Source organism: Aythya ferina (assembly GCF_964211825.1).
Source record: "Aythya ferina genome assembly, chromosome: 7".
Classification (NCBI taxonomy): domain Eukaryota; kingdom Metazoa; phylum Chordata; class Aves; order Anseriformes; family Anatidae; genus Aythya; species Aythya ferina.
The window spans coordinates 30,569,485-30,592,038 of NC_140302.1; the positions used below are offsets into that span (position 1 = coordinate 30,569,485).

Genomic DNA, 22,554 nt, shown 5'->3' on the forward strand with positions numbered 1-22,554 from the left:
GGGGCCAGAAAATTAAAAAAGAGCAATTTCCTTCTAATATGTTGCTTTTTATGATTTCCATTATACCACAGGTTCAAACCAGCACATCCAAGGAAACCATTCTGACCACAAAAAAGAGATGATTTACATTAAAGTTTTTCCCTAGAATCAATAACCCAACACCAGAACTAGAAAACTTAAGTACATCTTCCTGCTTTTCTACCTCATGCTCATCTCTGAATTTGCTTGCTGGTTTGTATAATTGCAAATGCATTATGGCCACCTTGCCACATGATCTTTAAAATTGTATTGTAACTGATGCATGAGAATACATTCTTATTTTCATTTCATAGAAAATATTTAATATGAATGTCACAAAGCCTGGTAACATTCTAAGGCTGTATATATTTATAAGTGTATTAACATTTCAGAGCATCCTGTTGAAACGATCCTGACAAAGATCCTTATAATCTATCATGTCAAGGTCCTGCAACTAGGTAGGCTTCAATAATGTTTTAAAGCTCATAAAAGATACTTCAAAATGCATGCGCAAAGAAATCATGTAATAAACTCCTGATATCCTAGACTAAAACTATCCTAGTATTCCTCCACAACTGGTGCATTACAGGAAAAAAAAAAAAATAGAAAAAACAGTTACATGACAGAAATTTGAGGACAATCTTTTGTAAACTCAAAAATCAGCTGAAAGACTTGGCCTTAAGTAATTCACATTCTAAATTACCCTTAGAGTTGGAATGATAAATCAAAGCCTATAAGCTCTCATGTTTTAGCTCTGCAGCCTCCTTTGCGAAGGCTGGGCTCACCCTCGCTCAGCATGAGCCAAACAGACCCACAGGAAGAATCCTCAAACTTTAGAAATAAATTAGTATTAAAATCCACTCAACTTGAAGTAACTGTTGGAGCGGAGAATGATTACTCAAGGCAAATGAACACTTATATGAGTATTTTGGAAATTAACAACACTAGAGAAAAAAACATGACCTAATAGTCACCAGAAATTTCCAAATATTCATTATATACGTTACCCAAGTTCTTGTACATTTTTTATCTAGACATAAAGCCCAATCTAAATGTTATACATCCTAGGACCAAAGCTTTGGTTTAGTCTTGTACGTAAAACCATATTGAACTTGATACTGATGTTTATCATACATAAAATATTAAGAATTATAAAAGAAAAAACACTACAGAAGTATTTTTGTGTGTAAAAAGAATTTTTAAAAGCCTTTTCAAAAAACTAAAATGCCTCAAAAAAGAGTAATATATGTGTGTAAGAGTATTTGTATTGCCAAACTAAAAAGGCAATCCTGATTTTATTGGAAACGTCATGCAGTTTTTATGTACTCAGACTTGACTTCAAAGAAGACCCTGTCAGTGGAATGAGCACACGTTACTCTTCTGTGAAATCCTACAAGAACACAGATGGCAGTGAGACCATGATCTTAATTGATTTAAGGGGCACTTTTATGTCTTTAAAGCAACATTTCAGAATGGCAAAAATCAGATCCTTTATGCAACACGTAAGCACGCCATAGTATACTTGGTTTTAGAGTGCCCAATAGCATGTTGATTGGCACCACACATAAAGACTCAAGTGAGATATAGAGCAACTTGGGAAAAAAGTAATGCAAAGAGTACTGTATCATAAATGAGGAGAAGCTGATCGTAATTGATTTCCTGGCAAAGGAGTTAGAGCAAAGGCAAAAGGAGTTAAAAAAAAAAATAGTTTCTCTGGAAAGAAACACAAAACAGATTTCTCCATCCACCCACAATACTACACAAGTATAAACATATAAAACAGAACGTGGTGTTACTGGCCACCCCTAGAAAAGTGACGATAGCAAGCTTACAACATCGGTGGTTTGGTACCTTTTAAATGTACGTGCTGATATGAAATATCTTTATTGTTCAAAAATTAAAAAGAACTACTACGGGGCATCATTTACACCTGTTCGTTTCTTGGAGGACAGATCCACACCAGTCACATGCATTTGCTCACTGGGTGGGTTCCTTGGAGCTCGCTACATATACTTTGATTACTGAATTTTTAATTACACTTTAGCCTGTTAGCACTATGGGGCCAATAAAACTAAGAGAAATAGAACTAAATTCTTTTCATTCAACACAACTGTTAACTAAACACCAATTAATTACACCCACACAAGCCTAATGAAGATAATGGGGTTGCAGAGAGTTCACCGATGGTATGAAGTGGCTTGCAGTACCCTAACCTTAATCAGTTAAATACTTCATAATAGGTAGGATCATAGGATAAGTCATCCTCTTTCTGCGTACTTGCAGTTCCTATTACTGTTAATGGAAATTACACGACTGCAGATAATTCATGCAACGTTCACTTGATTGTGAACCTAAAGTGATAAATCTGGAGGGGAATCCTTACTAGCATTTTAAATTGGTAACTAAGAAAATAAAACAAACAAACAAACAAATAAATAAATAAATAAATAAAAGAGTGCATGGTAATTTTAAAAAGTGAGTATTAATCTCCTTTGATTCTTTGTTTTCCTGAAACTAGCAAGGGAAAATTGACAAGTTTCTTTTCCCAGACTATTAATCAATACCAATACAGCAACAAACAATGCTGTTTCTCCACAACACATTTTGAAAGGCGGAAGGTGGGAAAGTGAGTTAAAGGCAACTGAAATTTAGCAGTAGATACCTCTGCCAAATCACATCATATTGTCTAGTAGAAGATGCCCACAAAGCACCAAATGGGCACCATTGCCTCAAGAAGTATGCTCTTATAGAATTAATACGTAATTAAAACTTAAATACTGGGGGGCAAGCTGGCAGGAGCAATGCAGGTCTGAGTCCTCTCAGCCAGCAAAACCTCACCAGATATTTATTCTCTTTCCCCTCTTTAAGGCACAGCTAGTGTCAGTTTAAAAACTTCTTCTGAGGAAAAGGCTGAGAAATAAAAAAAGGAAAAAAAAAAAAAAAAAAAAAAAAAAAAAAAAAAAGAGGGTTTAACTCTCTAGAGAGGTACCATGCTATTTCTGAAGGATGTGAAAGGGAAAGAAAATGATTCAGTAGGGATTTTTCTTCATTATCGCCCAACCCAGAGAAGTGAACATACAATGAGCAAAGGTCTACACATATTGATTTTAGAGCTGAGGAAGTGTGCAGCTAACAGCTTTTTAAGTATCTCCATTTTCAGTTACTTCAACAAAATTACCAATGAACAGTGTAACAAAGTGAAAGTTTTTGTAGGAAATTGCAGACTAAAAATGATCATTTAGGTTGTGAAACGTTTCTTTTCATTGAAAGTAAAGGGCTTTTAAATGCAGAAGTAGAGTTACTGGGGCATTTTGCGGCGTTATCCTCACTAGACATTTCACAAACCATAATCTGTCTCTCTTTCAGGATGATAATCTTACACAATTTCGTTGTTCGGCGACTTTTAAAACTAAAGAGCGCCTGCCCCAGGCATTCTGACTTGGAGGATCATCACCAGCCCCTGAGGGAAGAGCCAGCGCCGCACGAAAGCAAGGCACCAGCCAAACACCGCCCCTCCCTGTCGCCGGGGGGCAGCTGCAGGACCCCGGGGGGCAGCCATAGGAGCCCCGTTGGTGCCTCAGGACGCCCGGGGGCAGCATCAGGACCGCCGGGGGCGCTGCCGCCCTCACACGGCGCTGCCTCCCCCCCACCTCGGAGCCCGCCCGCCGCCATTCCCCCCTCAGCGCCGCGCTTCCCGCCTCAGGGCTCTCGCGAGAGGAGGGGGGTGAAGGAGGCGCCGCCATTTTGTCGCCGCGGCCGGTGGGCTCCGCCATGGAGCAGCGTGGTGGCGGCGGGCGGCTCGGGGAGCTGCGGAGGGAGGCGGCGGAGTATTACCGGGGCCAGCGGGTGCCGCAGCGGGTGGAGGAGGCGCTCAACGCCCTCTTCCCGCTGTGCCCCGCAGATCTCTACGGGGCCTTGGTACCGCCGGGGGGGCTGCAATGCGTGAGGCGCCCGCCCCGGCTGCTCCTGAGGGGGACCGCGGGGCTGCTGCTGCCTCAGGGCGGGCGGAGGCTTGGCCGAGGTTCCCCTCGGCTCCCCTCAGTCCCCACCTGCCCGTAGGCCCCTCACGGGTGTCCTCTGCCTGTGCCCTGCCCTGGTGCCCCCTGTAAGCCGAAAGGCTGCTGCTGAGAGGAGCCCGAGGTTTCTGTGGCTAAAAGTACACTTAAACACAGGGCGTGCCGCTGCCTCGGGCAATGCTCGTGATGTTTCGTTCATTTTTAGCTCTTGGGGACCCTGGCATGATGATGCTTGTCCAGATGTGCAGCATCACACGTTTTTGTTGTATGTTGGTTGCTGGTCTCAATGCAAAGGGAGATTACTTGGCCTTGGGAGGCTGTTGGTGGGCATCCCTAGTAAAATAAAGCTGCTGCTCAGCACGCTGATGCCATGGGCCAGTTGCAATAAGAGGCTGGGGATGTGTCAGCTCTTGGAAAGAGTGTGGGCCTCACACCAGTTATATCTGGTATCAACTTGAGAAAATACCATAAGGAGTCCTACTAATGAAACATCTGTTAGTGGTGATACAGCAACTGCAAGCAATACAAATAGGGTGTAACTCTTAAAAAAAAAAATAGTCTGTGAAAGTGTCTGTGGAAATGGAGCATTTCACAGTTTCCCATCTCCAAGTGTTTTGCCATCACCACGGGAAGATAAATAGCACAATGATTGTTTTTGTTATATAGTGGAAATCCAAGTAAGCCTTGGGCAAATGCCTATTTTCTGGGAGGGCTAAGGAGATACTTGATGATATCCATCACTAGCTTTGTAAAATAAAACACATGTTCATCTAACCTGGATGTGACTTTGGACTTTCCATTTAAGTTGGATCGATTCCCTGGAATGATTCTTAAGCAGATGCTGTAGAAGTAAATGTACAGTGTAACACGAGTGTGTTGAAGATTGGGACATAGATTTGCTCAGTGATGGATATAATCTAAATTTGTTTAATGGAATAAAAACCTGTTTGCATAGCAACTGACTTCTGATGAGTTCTTTCTCTTTCATTTAAGGCTAACTACTTGTCTACATTTTCAAAAGCTCCAGTAATATGCAAATTAGCTGGAAGAAAAGTTCTTGATGGAGTTGGTAAACCAACATTAGAAGTGGAAATATACTGTACAGTTAAAAACTATGAGAAGGTATGAGCTCCTTCTTCCTGTTTTATTTATTTAATCAGACAGTATCAGGGAGATGTACTATTCTACTCATATCCTAATGAACATTTTAGTTTGTATCTTTAGTGAAATGATAAATCTCCATGACTCAGTAGTTGAGTACCTAATGTTGTATGTACTCAAAAAATGTCATGGAAAAAAATGTCATGTTAGCCGCTGCCAACAACTATGAAAACTTTATACTTTGTGAATTACACAGTACTTTTTGGACAATACTTGTTTACTTTGTGAGTATAATGTGACAGAGCATCTTTCTATGTTAAACTTTTGTCTGTCTTAATGTATCGTGTTGCATTTCCTTACAGCCATATCTAGCCAATGTAAGTTCATTTACCATCTACATTTTTCTTTTGTTTTTGTTTTCAGATCCTTATATTTCTATTTTTGTGGCAATGTTAAAGAAAAGTATAGTACGGTGTCAATAAAGTAGAGGTGAAGGAACTTTTACTTTGAGATGATGTGGGTGATAATTAAGTCAAACATACATCTCACCTGCACTTAAACTATGACTCATTCCATTCTTGATCCCTAAAAGGAGCCAATTTAAAGAAATTAAATATAATTTCAAAGATATTCACAGTATGTAAAGTTAATACTATTAATACAGGCAGCTCTGTGGTATCTGTAAATGATGTTTCCATTGGGTGAGTTTTGTAAGTATTGTTCATATTGTAAGTATGGTACAGAAAGATAAGCTTAAAATACCTAAATAAGACAACAAGTAAGTGATCATGAGTGATAGCATTAACCATAAATGCTGATGAATCATGGTACAACAAGCTAACAACAACTGCAATAGAAGATGTTATAATGACAGTATGGTCTTTAAAATAAGTATTCTGATAACAAAAGGCATATGTAAAGCAGATCTGTCACAAGGTTTTTGCCTAAGTAGTTACAATTTAGATGGAGAAACTTGAATAAGGTCTGTGCGTACCAGAGTGTAAGAGACCAGGAAGGAGGTGCTGGATTAAAAGAGATCAGTTAAGTGGAACAAACAGTAGTTCTGCAGATAGGTGCTTGTAGAGCTGGTAAGGTCATCTGCTTCTTATTCTTTCAAATTACATTTTCAAATTGGAAATGAAATAGTGCTTTAAGTTTTTTTACGTTATTTTGCAGAGGATTTGTTCTGCTATAATGTCTTCTCATTCTCATGTACCTGAAAATGCTTCACCTGAAATAACTGAAGGTGGTGAGAAAGAAAGAAATGGCACTGTTACCACTGCTGTGGAATGGGTGAATGAATCCCTGAACACAATGTTAAGGGACTTGAAGCCTACTGACCAGTGTGAAATTGATAAGATGCTTGGGTAGGTCTTGCATGTGACTTTATGTTACTGCAAAACAGGTCACTGCATTTGAAATACTGTGAATTTATATCTAAATGAAAAACATAAACAATAATGCTTCTAATATTTTTTTTTGTATATTTTTAGGATATGAAGTGCATTTAAGATATATTATGGTATATTATTTCCTGCTGCTTCATAATCATTATATGAAAATTAGTCTTTTTTTTATAAGAATTTATAGGGATTAGATTTTTGGGGGGAGGGGGAAATAGGAGGCTAAGAAAAAATATTTGAACATGTTATCGAGTGTAAGAAACTCATTCGGTGCCAGTTTAATCTGGGGGACAGGTTTTTCAGATTACAATTCTGCTTGTTTTGTTCATTGCACTGCAGAAAAAATGTATGAAAGGCCTTTGCGTTATGTCTTTTGCACTGAGCTAGATGCTCTGAACAGATAGATAGATACATACATACATACATAGTGTTTTCAGGATCTGAGTGTTTTTTCTGGGCAGGGTATTCCTAAGGGATTTTTATTTGGAGTAATTAGTTTCTTTTAGCGGGTATTCTACACTTTCTTGGAAACAAAGTTTTTCTAGTAAAGAGTCATATATATTGTTTCATACAAATATTTCATAGGGGAATCTCAAGTGAAAATGAATAGCTGTGTTTTTCCATTAAAAATAAATATTTTTGTTTATAAGAAGAAAAGCCCTGCGGTAAAAAACATCACGTGTATCTGAATGTATTTTTACTAGTGTTAGAGAAACTACCTGGCAGTGTTGTGGCCTCCTTCACCCTGGAAACAGTGGTGTTTCTGTCAGCTGCCTGGCTGAATGCAGTGAGGCTTTCCTGGAGGGGTAGCTGTTGGGTTGCCACACTTTTAACACAAACTGTGGCAAACAGACCTAATTGCCTTCCAAGTGGATTAGCTGGAAACCTTTCTCAAGAGAATAAGAACTCATGTTGAAAGAAATTCTTCCATCTGAAGTGAATCTAAATAAGGCAAATACATTACTTAACGTTACCTTACGTAGCTTATGTGCTCCATTTGCCTGAATTGGGTGTCTGTGTGACCATGGATGCAATTCCCACTTCATGCATGTAGTTGAAATACAGCCACTTAGAGCTTGCATCTACCCAGATGACAGCGTACAACTGACCTCTTGGCTGAGCAGTTTAGGCTAAATTGTTTAATGTCATAAATTTATGACAGGATTACAGTCTGTTACTACCCGTGCAATGCAAATTTATCCTTCACACTAAGATACGTTACACCTGCTTATGGGTTCTTTTTGTTTACCCAGTGATGCCGGTAACTACCAAAAGACAGTCGTTTATTGACTTACTCAGCTTCACACAACAAGACCATGGCAGAAACTCAAATAGATGCTCTTAATCCATCTCCCAGCATCTTCCTTAGCAAGTATACTGTGTCTACTTTTCACATGCCTAACACTATTTTGAACCAATAATCTTTATGCCTTTTCTCTCAGTGAATACTTTAGAAAAAAGGTAGAAGAAAAAAAAGAAATTCAAAAGGAAGAAGAGGAAGAAGCAGCCCCTCTTTCCTGTGCTCCATCAGCACCATCAGCTCCATCGGCACCATCTGGGAAAAAAAAAGCAGCAAAACCAGGTTTTAGTTTATTTCCTTTTAATATTTTCTGTAAGACCTGTAATACCGATATTGATAAAGATGCTAAAATACTTCTGTGGACACTAAAGAGTAGTGTCACATGTTTAAGGGTTTAGTTACTCTGTCCTAAATCTTCTTTCTGCTCACAGCAGTTTCTCCTTCAGAAATGAGAGAGGGAAACACACAGTTTTCTCATCACTCGTTTGCATTTGTTGAACAGAGTTTCTGCCTTTGTCTTAGACAGGAGGTTATTACTCTTCAGAGTGAGGAATAAGAATGGAGGAGGATGCAAATGAAGAATAAAAATGAAAATGATAAGGAAAGAAAAGAATCATAGAACTGAAAAGGAAAATGGAAATAGAAGGAAGACAGAAGTTGAAAAGAGTGGAAAGAGGAAGGGAGAAAGGGAGAGTTGTGGCTAATACTGACAAAAGGAGGAAATAAAGGTGAAAAGTGAAAAAGAAAAAAGGAAGGGGATGACATGGGGAAGACAGGAAATACAGAGTGAAAAAAAAGAAGCAAGCAGACAGTGATACTGAAGAAACAAAATGGTGCAAAAATAGAGAAATATGATTACTATATATAGCAAAAAAAAAAGGGGGGGGGGAAGCATGCTATGTTAACTCCATGTATGCATTATTCTCAGGAAAAAAGATCTTCCTGTTGTCATTTATTGGAAGGACATAAAATTTTGGCAAATTATCGGTTACTTACCAGTTTAGTTTGAACTCTCGTAAAATACTAGCAAGACCTCTCAATTAGTATGTTCTATGTGTGTACTCTAAGTTCACTTTTCACCTGAAATGGAACATCTGAAGCTGTCAGGTCCATCCAGATATCATCATGCTGTATATTGTATGCTTAGTCAAGGTTCTGCTGGTACGCGTTACTTGTTTTCATTCATTTTAATTTCTTTTTATTTGATTGTGACATTGACTGCAATAAGATTGCTGGAACCAATATCTGAGTATTAGGAGTCAATGATTATAGATTCCAGTTGTGACAGGAGAGCAGTAACAGATGGCAACTTCCAGCAGCAGGTGCTTTCAGAGATAGCACCTCTAGCTCTTTATCCTCAATGTAAGAGGTACAGAAGTTACATGCAGCATGTGAATGATGTATAGTGTAATCTGCATATCTGCTTAAAATCCTTAGGCATGTTTTATTGCCTATCAGAGTTGTATCCTGCAGCATTTACTGAAAACTTCCACAGCAAATTAACATGTGTATGTCACTCCTATTAGGAACCAAAGTAACTGGTCAGATTTACAAAAAAAGTACCCAATGCATATGATTTTTGAGAATCTGACATCTTAGTTCAGTTTCATATAGGCAATAAGAAGTGGTAAGAAGCGTAGGTAACAAGTATAGTAGTGGGAACTGCTGGGTTTCAAGCATTTTGACAGAAGTTATGCTACTGTATCTGAAAGGGAAGTAAGCTCTTTTGAAAATTTAAAAAGACTACGGGTATGGAATACTTAAAAGACCTGATCAGTTCTCTTTCTGGAAAACCCAACTGTAATAGGCCTAATTTTTTTTTACGCTCATTATTAGAAGAAATCAAGTATGCGTACTTCCAATCAGCTTATAATGTAATATTCCAAGATGTTTATGCAAAAGCTGAGCATATAAAGAGGCCAATAAAGACTACTGAAAACATGTTTATGAAAAGAACCTGAAAAATGGTATGACATTACTGCATATAAACGTAAATGTCAGTGGCTGAAAGATTTCTAATGGAGATTTGAATCACATTTGGAATCAGAGTGAGGACAGATACCTTACTTACTTGTAAGGTCATTTCATATAAAACAAATGACAAGTTTAAGGTAAAAAATGAAACAACTCTTATGTTATATATTGACTACACTACCACAACTTGACTTTTTATTTACTTACACAACTACGGTATGTAAGCACATGTTTTAAACCAATAAAATGTTTTGCTACTACTCTGTCTCACAGGGAAGAAGATGTCGAGTACAGAGAGAACACTCCCACCTGCAGAACCCATTGAACCAGTGCTTTGTGGCAGCTTAGCTATTGGGGGAACATCACTTGCTGTAGCTAAGGCTGGTGCCACTATTAATCATATCCCATTGTATTTACATATAGCACTGCTGAAATATAATCAGGTGTGTGAGACTTTGGTCATTTTGTTTATTTTATTCCAATTACCAGAATTCTAGAACTTTGAAATCAGGATTCCCTCACGAAAGTGGGATTAAATATACCTCATAAAGTACATCCATAAGACAGTTGTCTATAGCAGGCTTTGAACTGGCCCTGTTCCATAACTAAAATATATATATATATATAAATGATTGTTTTTTAACACTTTTTTTTTTCATATGGTACTCCCAATTACAGGATTCACCTAAAGAAATGACTCTGCCACGTCCAATGATTACTCTGTTGAACTGTGAAAAATTTTCACCTGCAAAACTGAAATTAGTGAAAGAACTTATGCTCATACCACCAGCTCAGTTATCACTCAGACAGGTACTGTTTCATTTTTGTTTAATAAATATAAATGTATATTCTATAAATTCCACATAAAGTATATATGTGAGTATATAGGTCTTTTCAATACAATCTTTAGACTCTATATTTTTAATTTTTTGTTTACTCACAAGGTCAAAGTTCTAACGAATGTTAGTGCAGAGTTCTAACACAAGAAACATTAAAAGAAGTAAAGATGAAGATTTAAATGAAGATGCATGAAGATTTTAAGTTTAAAATGCGTGTGTTAATATACAGGAAAAATGGTGCACTGAAGAAGATGTAAAAGAATTCTGTTATACAACAATAACAGCCTAGTCTTTTTTAAAATGTGATTTTTTATTAGTAGATTATAAATAGTGTGAGTTGATCTGCAGTGCATACAACACAACTCAACAAATTCACAGCAGAGCCTTAAAATCTTTGGGAACAGATTTCTTTAAAAATTAAATAGTGAAGATAGACAGGAATACAAAGCAGAACAAAATCTATTCAAGGGGCAAGAAGGATGGATGAGACAGACTGGGTCAGCACCCTCTTTTTGTTTAGTCATGTGTTGCATTAAAGAATGTATCTGCACAAGATGCCTACATTAGGGCTGTGATTTCTACTTTGTATGCTGGTGACCTGAACAAATAGCTGAGCTCGATTCTCTTTCTTTTTCCTATTCCTTTAGATTTTTAGAAAGCTCTTAATAAGGTTACCAATTCTGTACCTCTAAGACTTAATGCCTCCTCGTGCTCATGGGAAAGTAGCAAGCTACTTGCTGAAGTGCAGCAAGCATAGCAGGTCCTCCTGCATTGATATGTTGTCAGCTGTAACTGACTTCTGCCCCCTTCAGTTTGCCTTTACTGGCACAGTTTTAGAAAACGTGAACTGTGATTTACAAAGTTAGCATTAAACTTCTCCTAACTCAGCAGAAAAGGAAAAACAGCCTTGTGTTAAAAGCAGTGGATTCATCTAATTGGAGTGTTCTTCCATTCCCCAATGTAAAAAAACAAAGACAGCAATTCTTTTCCTGCTTCCTGGAAATGTTGTCAGAGTTTCCAGTTAAGAACTCTTAAAGAAATCACCATCATGGACAGTGATTAAGATTTTATTTTTTTTTTAAGACTTTATATTAAGGTCTGCATTCAGAAGTGTGTTCTCTTTTCTGATTTAAGCTGTTAAAGTGAAAGAATTTATCTGTCTTTTGAAGAATTCTGTTGTTTCATTTCAGGGCATAGAAAGAGTTCTGGATGTACAGAAAGAAGTGATGAGACTGTTGGAGCCTGCAGGGAAAGTGGTACAATAAAAATGTGTTAACAATGTGATATACTTCATTTGACATTTCTACTACTATTGTCTATTTGAGCTTAAACATAGAACATTTAGCACGTTAATACGTTTAGTCTTGTGACACAGAACAGAAGATTTGTTTCTCTGACAGATGAATAAAATATTGGCCATTTAGTGATATTAAATTAATGAAGATAGAATAAAGCATTGTTCTAGGCATAGGAAGACTTTCTACTTCATTATTTGAACCAGGAAAGGTCCACTAGGAAAGGACGGTATCAGAATGAACATATGGTTCCTGCAAAGTCTCACACACACGTAACATATATTTGTTAAAGTATTATTATTGCAGTAGAATACCAAGCTCGGTATTTGTATTTGCTTTTTGCAAAGTAAGGTTTTTAGATTTCTCCTAGTACAGGCTCTAGATTATCATTTGCTAGAACCCTGGTATTACTGATAGGTAGGTGGGAGTATTTTGAAAAACAGATGATGGTTAGGGTAATGCCAAGATAATAATAAGCATTTGAAATGAATTACCACCACAAAATAAAACCAGATAGTTGCTCATAATTTCTTTGTCTTGAATGCTATATCCTAAATTAAATACTTGCAATCTCTTTAGACTTAAAATTCAGAGTTGTGGTCTAAAAAATAGAGATTTTTCTTTTTTAATCTAATATCTCTTTGTCATTTTGGGCATTTTCATGGCATTTTTCCATGGCATTTTTTCACTGTTTCTTACTTCCTACCTTCCCAACAGCCCAGTCCTCAACTAGCAGACAGTAAGAAAGGCAAAGCACATAATACAGGGAAGAAAGCTCCGGTAAGAAAAGAGATTTTCATTTTAAGCTTTCAACAAGGTATTAACAACAGCGGGGAACCAAAATGTTCTTAAGAAATGAAACATTAATCTACATTACTACTTTGGAAAGGTCAAGGCAAGACTTTTAAATACTCGAAATGCCCATATTTTACATAGTAATTTAGATGCCTCTGCCTATACTTTGCCTTCCTGCAGAACATTAACATAAAGGGAATTCTTCTGGAACCTAGGCATTTTGCTTATATGGAAAACCTTGTTAAGTCATCCAAATGTGGGCCTGTAGCACCGGCAGAATACATGCCCTTTGTTCTTGTAAGCCCAAAACTATTACCTCCAAGACTTGCATATTGTGCTCTTTGCTAACTCTGGAAACAACTCCCATCTTAGTCATGCTACGTTAAGTTCCCAGTTCCTCTGTGAGGTTATCAATAATGGCAGATAGGAAGAAGTAGCTGAAGGACAGCACTTGCAGTAGTGGCAGGGCGTTATTTTAACTGATTCAAATGATCTTTGTTGCTGTTTGTTGTTGGTGGTGGTTTTTTTTTGTTTGTTTGTTTGTTTAACTTTGAAATCTGTAGTTTATTGATGAGTTTTCAAAAAAAATAGCTGGAAATGCCATGCTGGTTTTGCTTTCCTTTCTGAACTAATTAAAATATTACCAGGTAAGAACTGTTGCATTTGTGGAGTATACAAGACAGGATGAGCAGAAGTTTTCGCACTGTTTTGTTGCATAAACAACACAAAATCTGTCATTGCTAATCAGCTAGCCACTATTTTTCTGGTGGTTAGTTTCCACATTCTTATTTCTCTATGTACTGCAGTAGGAAGCTAAAGTAATTCCTTAAGGTAAACCTAAGGAAGCGATGCATTAGATTCTCTGAAAAAAAAAAAATTATTTCAATAGGAGAAAACTAAAGGAGATAGAAGTGGGACTGAATTTTAAAGTGATAAAACATCATGCTAATTTGATTTTTTTTTTTGAGGGAAAAAAAGGACAAATGACAAAATAGGCAGTGAAAGAAATCATTAAAACAAGAAGTTGCACCTGTTTTTTTAATGTGTTTAGATGTCAGAATGAAGGACTGTCTACTAAAGTTTCCTAGGCTTTTCTTTACAATAGTGACAACTTCACTTTAGTCAGACTTATTTTGAGCCTGAAGCAATTTTTGTAAACCAGTACTGGCCATAAAAATGGGAACTACATGATTAGACGCATTTCCAAGGATGATAAATTTTCTATCTATTAGCAGTTGGTAACCCTTTATTCATAGAGAATTGTCCTTAAAGCTCCTACTGCAATTTGTGAGAACAGGTTTATATTTTCATAACTGAAGGCAGGTTGTAATGACAGTGAATACACATGTGAGTATTATTTATGTGTAAATAAATAGATTATTTTTGTTTTATTTCCAGCCACCGGCCTTAAAAAGAGTATCACACTTAGGTTGCCTAATAACAGGATGGGATAATCTAGAACAACCTGTACTCCTAATGCAAACAGCTTGCAACAACATAGGTCTGGAGCTAGGAACAGACATGCATTTAGCAATAAATTGTGCTGCTCATGAATTAATGGATTACGTAAGTTATTTTCAGTATATGTTTTGTTGGTTTATTTTAAATAAATAGAAATTTGTTAACAATTTGCTGTTGTATTGCAAACTCACTTCGAAGCTTCCAAATCTGTTTTCCACAAGCAAACCAAAAGTTTTGTCTCTGCATTTATAAATTATCTTTGAATCAGTCCTACAAGTGTAGCAGATACGTTACTGGATTGTAAGAGCAAGGAGACAAGCCACGCAGACCTCCTTCCAGTCACCCAGTGCAGTGGGAGCCGTGAGAATGCTGACACGCATTCCTCCTCTGCAGCTGTACCAGCATACTGATGCACCTTGCCTGGAATAAGGCTCAGTGGACCAAGGCAACCCCCCTTTATGCCTTGTGTCCTGCCTGCAAAAATCTGTTACTTTCATGATTTAACCTTTACTTTCAAGTGATGTAAGCCTATCTGCATCAGCCAGCTTTATTCCTTTTCTCTGTTTATTAATTTGTCAAGTTTATTTAAGATAAAGTGTGTTTATCTCCAGCTGAAGTCCTCATGTTCTTGCCTCTATTTCCAAGATCTTTTTTTTTTTTTTTTTTTTTTTTTAAGCAGAAAAAGAAACTTGCTATTCTATTTGGTTTAGTATTCAATGAAATTTTGTGTTTAGGTATACGATATCAGCAAATCTTACACTAGTAGTATATTTTGTGAAACAGTTGCTCGCCTGACAATTTATGATGTCTTAATCCTATTTCAGAATGAGCAAAATCGTAATGAATGAATTATCAGTAATTACTATCAGCAGTTCTGTAACTTTGTTATTGTACTGTTAAAGTCAGTAAAGCAGTGTTTTTTTCTGGCACAGTTTGACAGTGTCAGTGACCCTTAATCATCCTCGTATGTTGCAGCTTATACTTCCCATAATGATGAGACTAGTTGAAAACTTTTTTTTTTTTTTTATGAGAGGACAAAGAAGCAAGGAAGGGTATTGTCTTACTTTTGAGTACTGAGGGTATGCATCTTTCTCACAAGAATATTTTTAATGAAAATGAGGAATAAGAGTTAACCTTTTTTTTTTTTTTTTAAGTACAAAGATTTTTCATACAAGATATAATAAAAATACCAAATACTGCCAATTTTATGACAAAGTTGTGTAAAACTCAGCATTGCCAATAAAATGCTGAAAGAGATCTCCCTTGTTTTGGGAATGATATCTTTGGCATGAGACCGCTGCAATGTACTGTTACTTTAGGCAAATATTTCTGTAACAATGTGCACATAGACATAGAATAAAGTAGACAAGTGGATACGTACTTACTGAAGAACACACAATCCACTGCCTTCATGGAGATGTTGGTGTTACAAGACCTGCAAGCTTACATTACTATTTTTTTTGAAGTATTACCACTCTTATCTTTTGCATTTTTTACTTACTAGGTTAAAGGGAAATATGAAATACTTACTGGAACATTCAAAAGTCCTGATGAAATGGTTGACATGTATGTGGAACTGATTAATAAATTTCCTTCTATTATTGCATTAGTAGATCCCTTAAGGAAAGAGGTAAGATAGTTTATGTGAGACCACTGAATTTTTCACATTTTTACCAAACATGCAAAATATGAAGCTTCCATTTCCAGAGTGTTTAGGGACAGAAATACCAGTATAAAAAAAAAAAAAAAAAGTAGATAATTCATGTGCATATCTGTAACTGGCAATAACATTTTTCAAAATGTTTGACCTAATTTCTGATAGAAAATAATCTTGGCATGAACAGAATGTGGATAGTACAAATATTTTAAGGAATAACAGAAAAATGCTTTTTTTTTTTTTTTTTTTTTTTTTTTTACTGATTGGGATTGCTAAACCACAGTAATTTTTATTATTTTATTACATTTTCCTTCTTATTTAAGTAAATAATTGTATTGTAAAATCAAATTACAAAATTCAAGTGACATATAAGTGTTATTACATTAGACAGGAGAAACTGATAATTTGGACATAGTTATATATTTCTTAGAACAACTGAAAAAAAAATCACATTGCAGCTATTCTTTACAATTGAGATTTATACCCGAAGCCAGAACAAACCTGTAACTGGCACCATTGCTCAGCAGAATTTTAAAACTGTATTTTATCACTGTGATCAAAGTTCGAGAGGTTAACTGAATATGGGCAATAGATTACAATGATAAAGTAGAATACTCTTAAGCATGGTACCAGATTATTGATGGATGAAAGAAATTGCACAACCTCAAATATCAGCATTTATGCATACAATTCAGCTTCCATATATTACAAAAAAGATAAAAATGTAATTGAAGCAGAAGCTACAATTGCGACCTAGATACTACAGATGCACAACTTAATAAAAACTTATTGTTGCTGTGGAATTGTATACCTTTTTTTAAACATAAGTATATGACTTTTGCTCTTCTTAAAAAAAAAAAAAAAAAAAAAGATGAATATGAATGAAGGGGGAACGAGAGTGTCTTTATGAATCTGCCAAGTGCCTGAATCAGTAATTCTGAAACAGATGATCTGCAAAATCCAGTTTTTAGCTGAAACTTTAAAAGCTTATTTTTCAAGTATCGGTGTATATTGTTACCTCACTTACTCTAGGCAGCCTTGCTTCCCTGCACTGTTTCAAACTGACTCCTATATTCCAAAACACCAGATTATTCCCCACTCCTGCCTGGGCTGCAAACTTTCTTGAAAATTCTTATGAAAAAATATAGTTAAAATTGTCTGCAGAAGAATTGCAACAGATAGTGAAGTCAAGTTTGAAATAGAGTACTGTAAGGGAAAACGCCTCCCCTCCTCACCGCCTCAGAAATCTGCAAAGTTTACCTAAGCCACATCCTTGCCACAGATAATTAGGTCCTTGAGGATTAGCTCTGGTACTAATTCAGCAATTCCAGACAGCAGACCACTTTAGTTCTTAAGTTTAAGCATTTTCCATGCATCAAAAACTTCATTTTCTGTTACATAGGGGCTTTGAAAGTTTCATAGGAATGGACTTTCATACAGATTGCAAGTATATAGGTACAAATGTGTGTGATCCATACACCAAGAATTATCACTATCAGAATTATTAACTAGAAAATTAATGTGTATTTAATATGAGAACTTTGCATGCTGTGGACATAAAGAAAAATAATTTGTATTTTTTTTAATTTCAAATTATTTACACGTTTTTTATCCTCTATTTCGCTTTAAATCTCAGTGCATTAAAATCAAGAAACAAAGACCCTAAAAATGGAGCTTTGCTAGAAAGAGAGTGTTGTATTTGGCTGTTCCCTGTAGGTCTGATCATCCTCTCCACGTACCTGTCACTGAGTCTATGGCTGCCTCCTGTTTCCTTATTTTATAATCAAATAAAGATTATGACACTTCACATATTATCACAACAATGAGACCTTAAATAAAAAAATGGACAATTATTTTATAGTCCATGAAAAATAAATACAAGTCAGGAAAGGTAATTAAAATAGCAAACTCATACAATTAATTTGAAATATTTAAAACTGTGCCTGTGTGTAACTAGCTTAGATTAATTCCAGATTAGAATGTTTGTTTTCTAGGAAAATCTTAAAATTCAAACAAAATTCCAGTATTTTATTTTTATTTGCTTAACAGATTTAAAATATAAAACATATGCTTATATGGAGAGTATCTTTAGGATGAAAGGACAAACTAATTTTGTATTTTATTTTTAAATTTTTATCTCAATTATGTTTTTCATTCATTTTGTTGTTTTAAACTGCAGATATTTACTTGATTGTTTATGCAGGACAGACAACAATGGAATAACATTAGTTGTGCTCTTGCTTCCAAATGTTACCTGATTGCTGAAGATGCTGCCACAAATATTTCCAAAATTAAAATAGACCAGAACATGAATGTACCAATGTGCAGTGGTGTTGTCCTAAAATATATTAATCAAACCAAGGTATCAGATCTCATAGAATTTACTGGACTTCTAGATGGTGAGTAAAGTGCTTGCTTTCAAACCCTACAAGTCAATAAATAGTGTTGCTACATCCATAAATATTACATATTTTTATTTAATAATCACCGCTTCAAATTTAGAAAGCGTTTGTCAGAAGAAACTAAAATTCATGTTTTGATTCACAAATATTGTTTGGGAGCTTAAAACAGGCTCCAACTATAGCAAGTTAATATATTGTGGATGTTTTGAATGTGGATGCCCTTTGACACTGCAGATAAGTGTTGTACAGATAGCTAATAGAATTTAAATAAAACAAATGATCTGAATAATACTAATCTGAATTTTGACTAATATTAGCATTAATAATTAAGAAATCCAAACAAGTCCAAAATGTTTAAAACTGCAGTTTACATAGATGATTGACTACATATTATTGAGCCTCTGTGGTAACAGTACTTGTGCAGGTTTTTTTTTCTTTATTTACCTTTATAGCCAAGGAATAGATGGACAAATTTAATGTATCCAATTTTATAATTTCCTTGTCCTTATTCCTTCAAAAAGCCCAGAATCACTATATCAAAGTGAGTAAATAGCAATCTAAACATTCATGCAGTCCTGAGGGTAAACTTATAGGAAAGAAAAATCATTGCTATAGTAAAGAGCGTATTTAAAATAAATAGAACAGCCTCCTGGCTTGTAGAATACATTACCAGAAACATCAGCTAGAGATAAGTTGTAGGATAGCATGTTAGATATTCCCTTATCCATGCTGAAAATAAAAGAAAACATACTGTTAATGCCATAGTGGTAGCAAACTAATACAGTGTACATTTTTATGAGATGGGTTTCATTGGTTTTACTCCTGCTCACATTTAACCATAGAATGCCCAAAGGGGGGGGGGGGGGGAATGAAAAAAAAAAGAAGTCCAATTTATGTGTCGAATTTATAAAATATATACTAATGAAGGTTTTACACTCCTGTTATATATAGGTCAAAGACATATTACCATATTAGGAAGTCCAGATGGAGAATCTTCTGATGATAGCCTTGTGGATCTGGTAAGTATTGAAAGCTGTTCAATTGCAGAATTGCCAAAATACTGCTTTTAACATGAACTATTTTTTTTAGGAGAAAGCCTGTTTCTGTGTGAGAAAGAAACAACATTTTACGAAATGGGCTTTTTCTAGAGTTGCTTTTTTCCCCCCACAGAGAGTTAATTGAGTCTGAAGAGAACACACAGAAAATTTGCCAAATCAGGGAGTATATACAAAAGTGCAGAGAATCTATTTGCTTGCACTAGTTTATAAAAAATATGAGTTAAAACATTTCTGAATGGTAATAATACTGTATATAAAAAATTAACACTGATAATATTTAGCCTTTTGTATTAAAGCGACATTTACAAATAAAATTTCCTATTGTATGCCAGTGAAAATTGTTTGCATCCAGCAAGTCTTTCATCAAGGACATTTATTATTTGTAAAAAGATAAGATTGTTAAGTTAGAAGTAGGATGCCGTGTATAATAATTACAAATGACATCACTTCCCAAACCATATAGTTTTAAAATACGCACTTTCTTGTTTTAAGGCTGTTGGACTGGGTGCCAGGTTTATCAAGTTGGGAGGTCTTTCCCGTGGAGAAAGGGTGACCAAATACAACCGCCTTCTTGCTATAGAGGAAGAACTGGCCAAGAATAGAACGCTACGTATGAGCTTCTTTCTTACTTTGTTTTCAGCTTGCAATGAATACGAGAACAAAGATTGGAGGGAGAATGATTGAAACTGCACCACAGGAGGGAAGCGAAATCAAAAGACTATAAATAAGCGCTGACAAAAAAAACCTAGGATAGCACTTGCCACAATGTATATTGTTGTCCTAATGGATTATCTGTTTACTGAATGTTAAAATAGACCCCTTCTTGAGGAGTAGCCTACATTAAGCCTTTTTCCAGAATTAATTGGTAGGAGTCTTGAAGCCCACGGTGCAAAAGGAACAAAACAAAAACCACGCATATAACACTCCGAAAAGCTGCCAAAATGGAATTTTAGGCCAAATACCCCACCTCCCTCAAGCCCCTAAATATATATTGCTAACAAAATGTCATTTCACAACCCCTTTGTGTTCCACGTCCAGCAAAACGCGTTTGGAAAGCTACAATTGCATGGTTAAGCACTAAATAAAACCCAAGAAAAATCCAAGTTGAGGATGCACAACAGTAGCCTTAGCTACTTGTATGCATCTGTCTGCATTTCATGATCTGCATATTCTTCATACACCATTTTCTATGCTGTTAAATACTTAACTGGTCATTAGAGCCACTTCTCACTTGCTCAGGTATCAATCAAGACAGAATAAAGGGATACAGTCTTGAGGGGAAGAAGCAGAAGAAATGAAGGAAAGGGTTTGCACAAATTTATTATGGCTAAGTAAAAGAAAAACGAAGGAGAATTAAGTCATTTGATCTCGTTTCTCATCATTTTATGTTCTGTGAATGGCATATCAGCATTTCACATGCAAGCATTATATAACAAAGTATTTTTTATAAAATACTGAAAAATATTACGAATTTTGGAAATCTCCCACTTGCTCATTTATAGCCATTATAAATAAAATAGAAACAAATTCATTTTGATGAGTTTCACAGAATGTTTTCAAAAGCAAGACAGATAATTATAAACAACTGTGACCTTGAACTGCCTCAACAATATTAATATATTCCCTATTCAAATGGAGGTAGTCTAAACAAAAGAGCTCGAGTTTGACAAATATTTAAAACTATATCTCATAAAATGAAATAGCATCAATTCCCGAAACTGTTAATCATTTGGCAGAAATAAAATCCAATAACTAAATCAACAGCAGGGAAATATTGAGATAGCATGTCTGAGCCGCATACCAAACTCTTCATTTGGCTGGGCTGCGAGCTACAAAATACACTGGAGAGCTGAGCAGTGGAGGACTCCCTAAGTGGTGCGGAGCTGGGAGGTGACATTGACCCATCAGGAGTCCCCCCAGGACTGACTGAAGCAGGCCTGCAGCTGGGCCCAGGAGCACCACAACAACAGGAGCCCTCAGCTCTGCCTGCTGCCATGCAGACACAGAGAGCCGATGGGAACCTTTGCAGGAGGTGCAGAGGAAGAAGGATTTCAAATAAATAAATAAAAATTAAAAAGGGGGCAGCCAGAGCCAAGGTGGTGAGCAGCAAGGTGGGATGATTAGCAAAGAAGGGAACATCATAAATACCAAGCTCAGGCTGTTGTGAATCATAGAATGGTTTGGGTTGGAAGGGAGCTTAAAGACCATCTGGTTCCAACCCTCTGCCTTCCACTAGATCTGGTTGCCCAGAGCCCCAGCCAACCTGGCCTGCACCGTGTCCTCTTCCTGCAAAGTGCAGCAGTGCTGCTCCCTTGTTTCTGAGGCCCAGACTTTTAATGGTGTTTAGAGACTTGTGTAAGCATCGTGTGGAAGTTTTTTTCTTAAAAAAATATATATATATATATATATATAATAAATATAAATAAAAAAAATAAAACATATATTCTGAGTGCATCAGAGAACCTTTCAAGAAACTGAATCTCAGCAAACATGAGAACAGGCTTCTTTTTTCTCTTCTGTTACAGGGTCTGAAGCGAATTTTGAATTTCCTGATTTTGCTGAAGAAACACAGCCAGAAAAAGAAGCATCTGATATAATTCCTCCCCCAGAGCAGGATTCGTTACCTCCCCAGCTCTCTCAGCCAGCCCTGCAGGTTCACAGTTTGCCTGCACAGCTCCCAGATAACAGCACGCTGACCTAGGTTGCCCGCCAAATTAACTTTCGGGTAAATTTCTAAAAACTAATTTTGGTAAGCAACTCATATATTGCCTGCTACTTACTCCATTTATTTTCAAGTACTTCAGCTAAAAAATTTAAGCATTCAAATATTAGCTTCTTTTCCCAGAAGCCCATTACTTCCAGCTGAAACCAAGATAACTGAACAGTGACTACAGTTTGAAAATACTACAAAATTCTGTGCTGTATTTACAAGTTGACCAAACAAATACTTCTGTGTTAACTTCAAAACTAAATGTTTGTTTTGAGAAAGTAGAGATCTCTCTCCACACAAAGAGTAAGCTATTGACAAACAGTAAAAAAAACACATTTTACAAAAAACAAAGGCCTTGACTGTTATGCTGCTCCAGCCTCTCCCCACCCCCCCCGCACAACCTCAATGCTGCTCTTAGATCTAGCCTACAAGGGAAATTTTGCTCCAGTTCGAGCTAGCTATCAATACAAGTGCATCAGTGCAAACCCCAAATGTAGGGCACAAAGCTGTAATTTGCATCAATAG

At 36.3% G+C, this 22,554-nt stretch overlaps 1 protein-coding gene across 5 annotated transcripts; it reads left to right on the plus strand.

Moving 5' to 3' along the window:
- The first annotated feature begins 3,613 nt into the window (after positions 1–3,613).
- On the plus strand, positions 3,614–22,286 carry ENO4 (enolase 4). Of its 5 annotated transcripts, none has more exons than XM_084525606.1 (14): positions 3,614–3,936; positions 5,028–5,156; positions 6,312–6,502; positions 7,981–8,120; positions 10,086–10,255; positions 10,491–10,622; positions 11,842–11,907; positions 12,664–12,726; positions 14,140–14,307; positions 15,707–15,832; positions 18,063–18,258; positions 19,213–19,280; positions 19,812–19,929; positions 21,845–22,286. In XM_084525606.1, the coding sequence occupies exons 1-14, from the start codon at positions 3,790–3,792 to the stop codon at positions 22,018–22,020; spliced, it is 1,890 nt and encodes a 629-aa protein (XP_084381732.1). In that variant the 5' UTR covers positions 3,614–3,789; the 3' UTR covers positions 22,021–22,286. The 5 variants fall into 5 exon arrangements, with proteins under 5 accessions (XP_084381732.1, XP_084381733.1, XP_084381734.1 ...); XM_084525609.1 differs by lacking the exon at positions 3,614–3,936 and adding an exon at positions 3,951–4,711; XM_084525607.1 differs by lacking the exon at positions 19,812–19,929.
- The last annotated feature ends 268 nt before the right edge of the window (positions 22,287–22,554 follow it).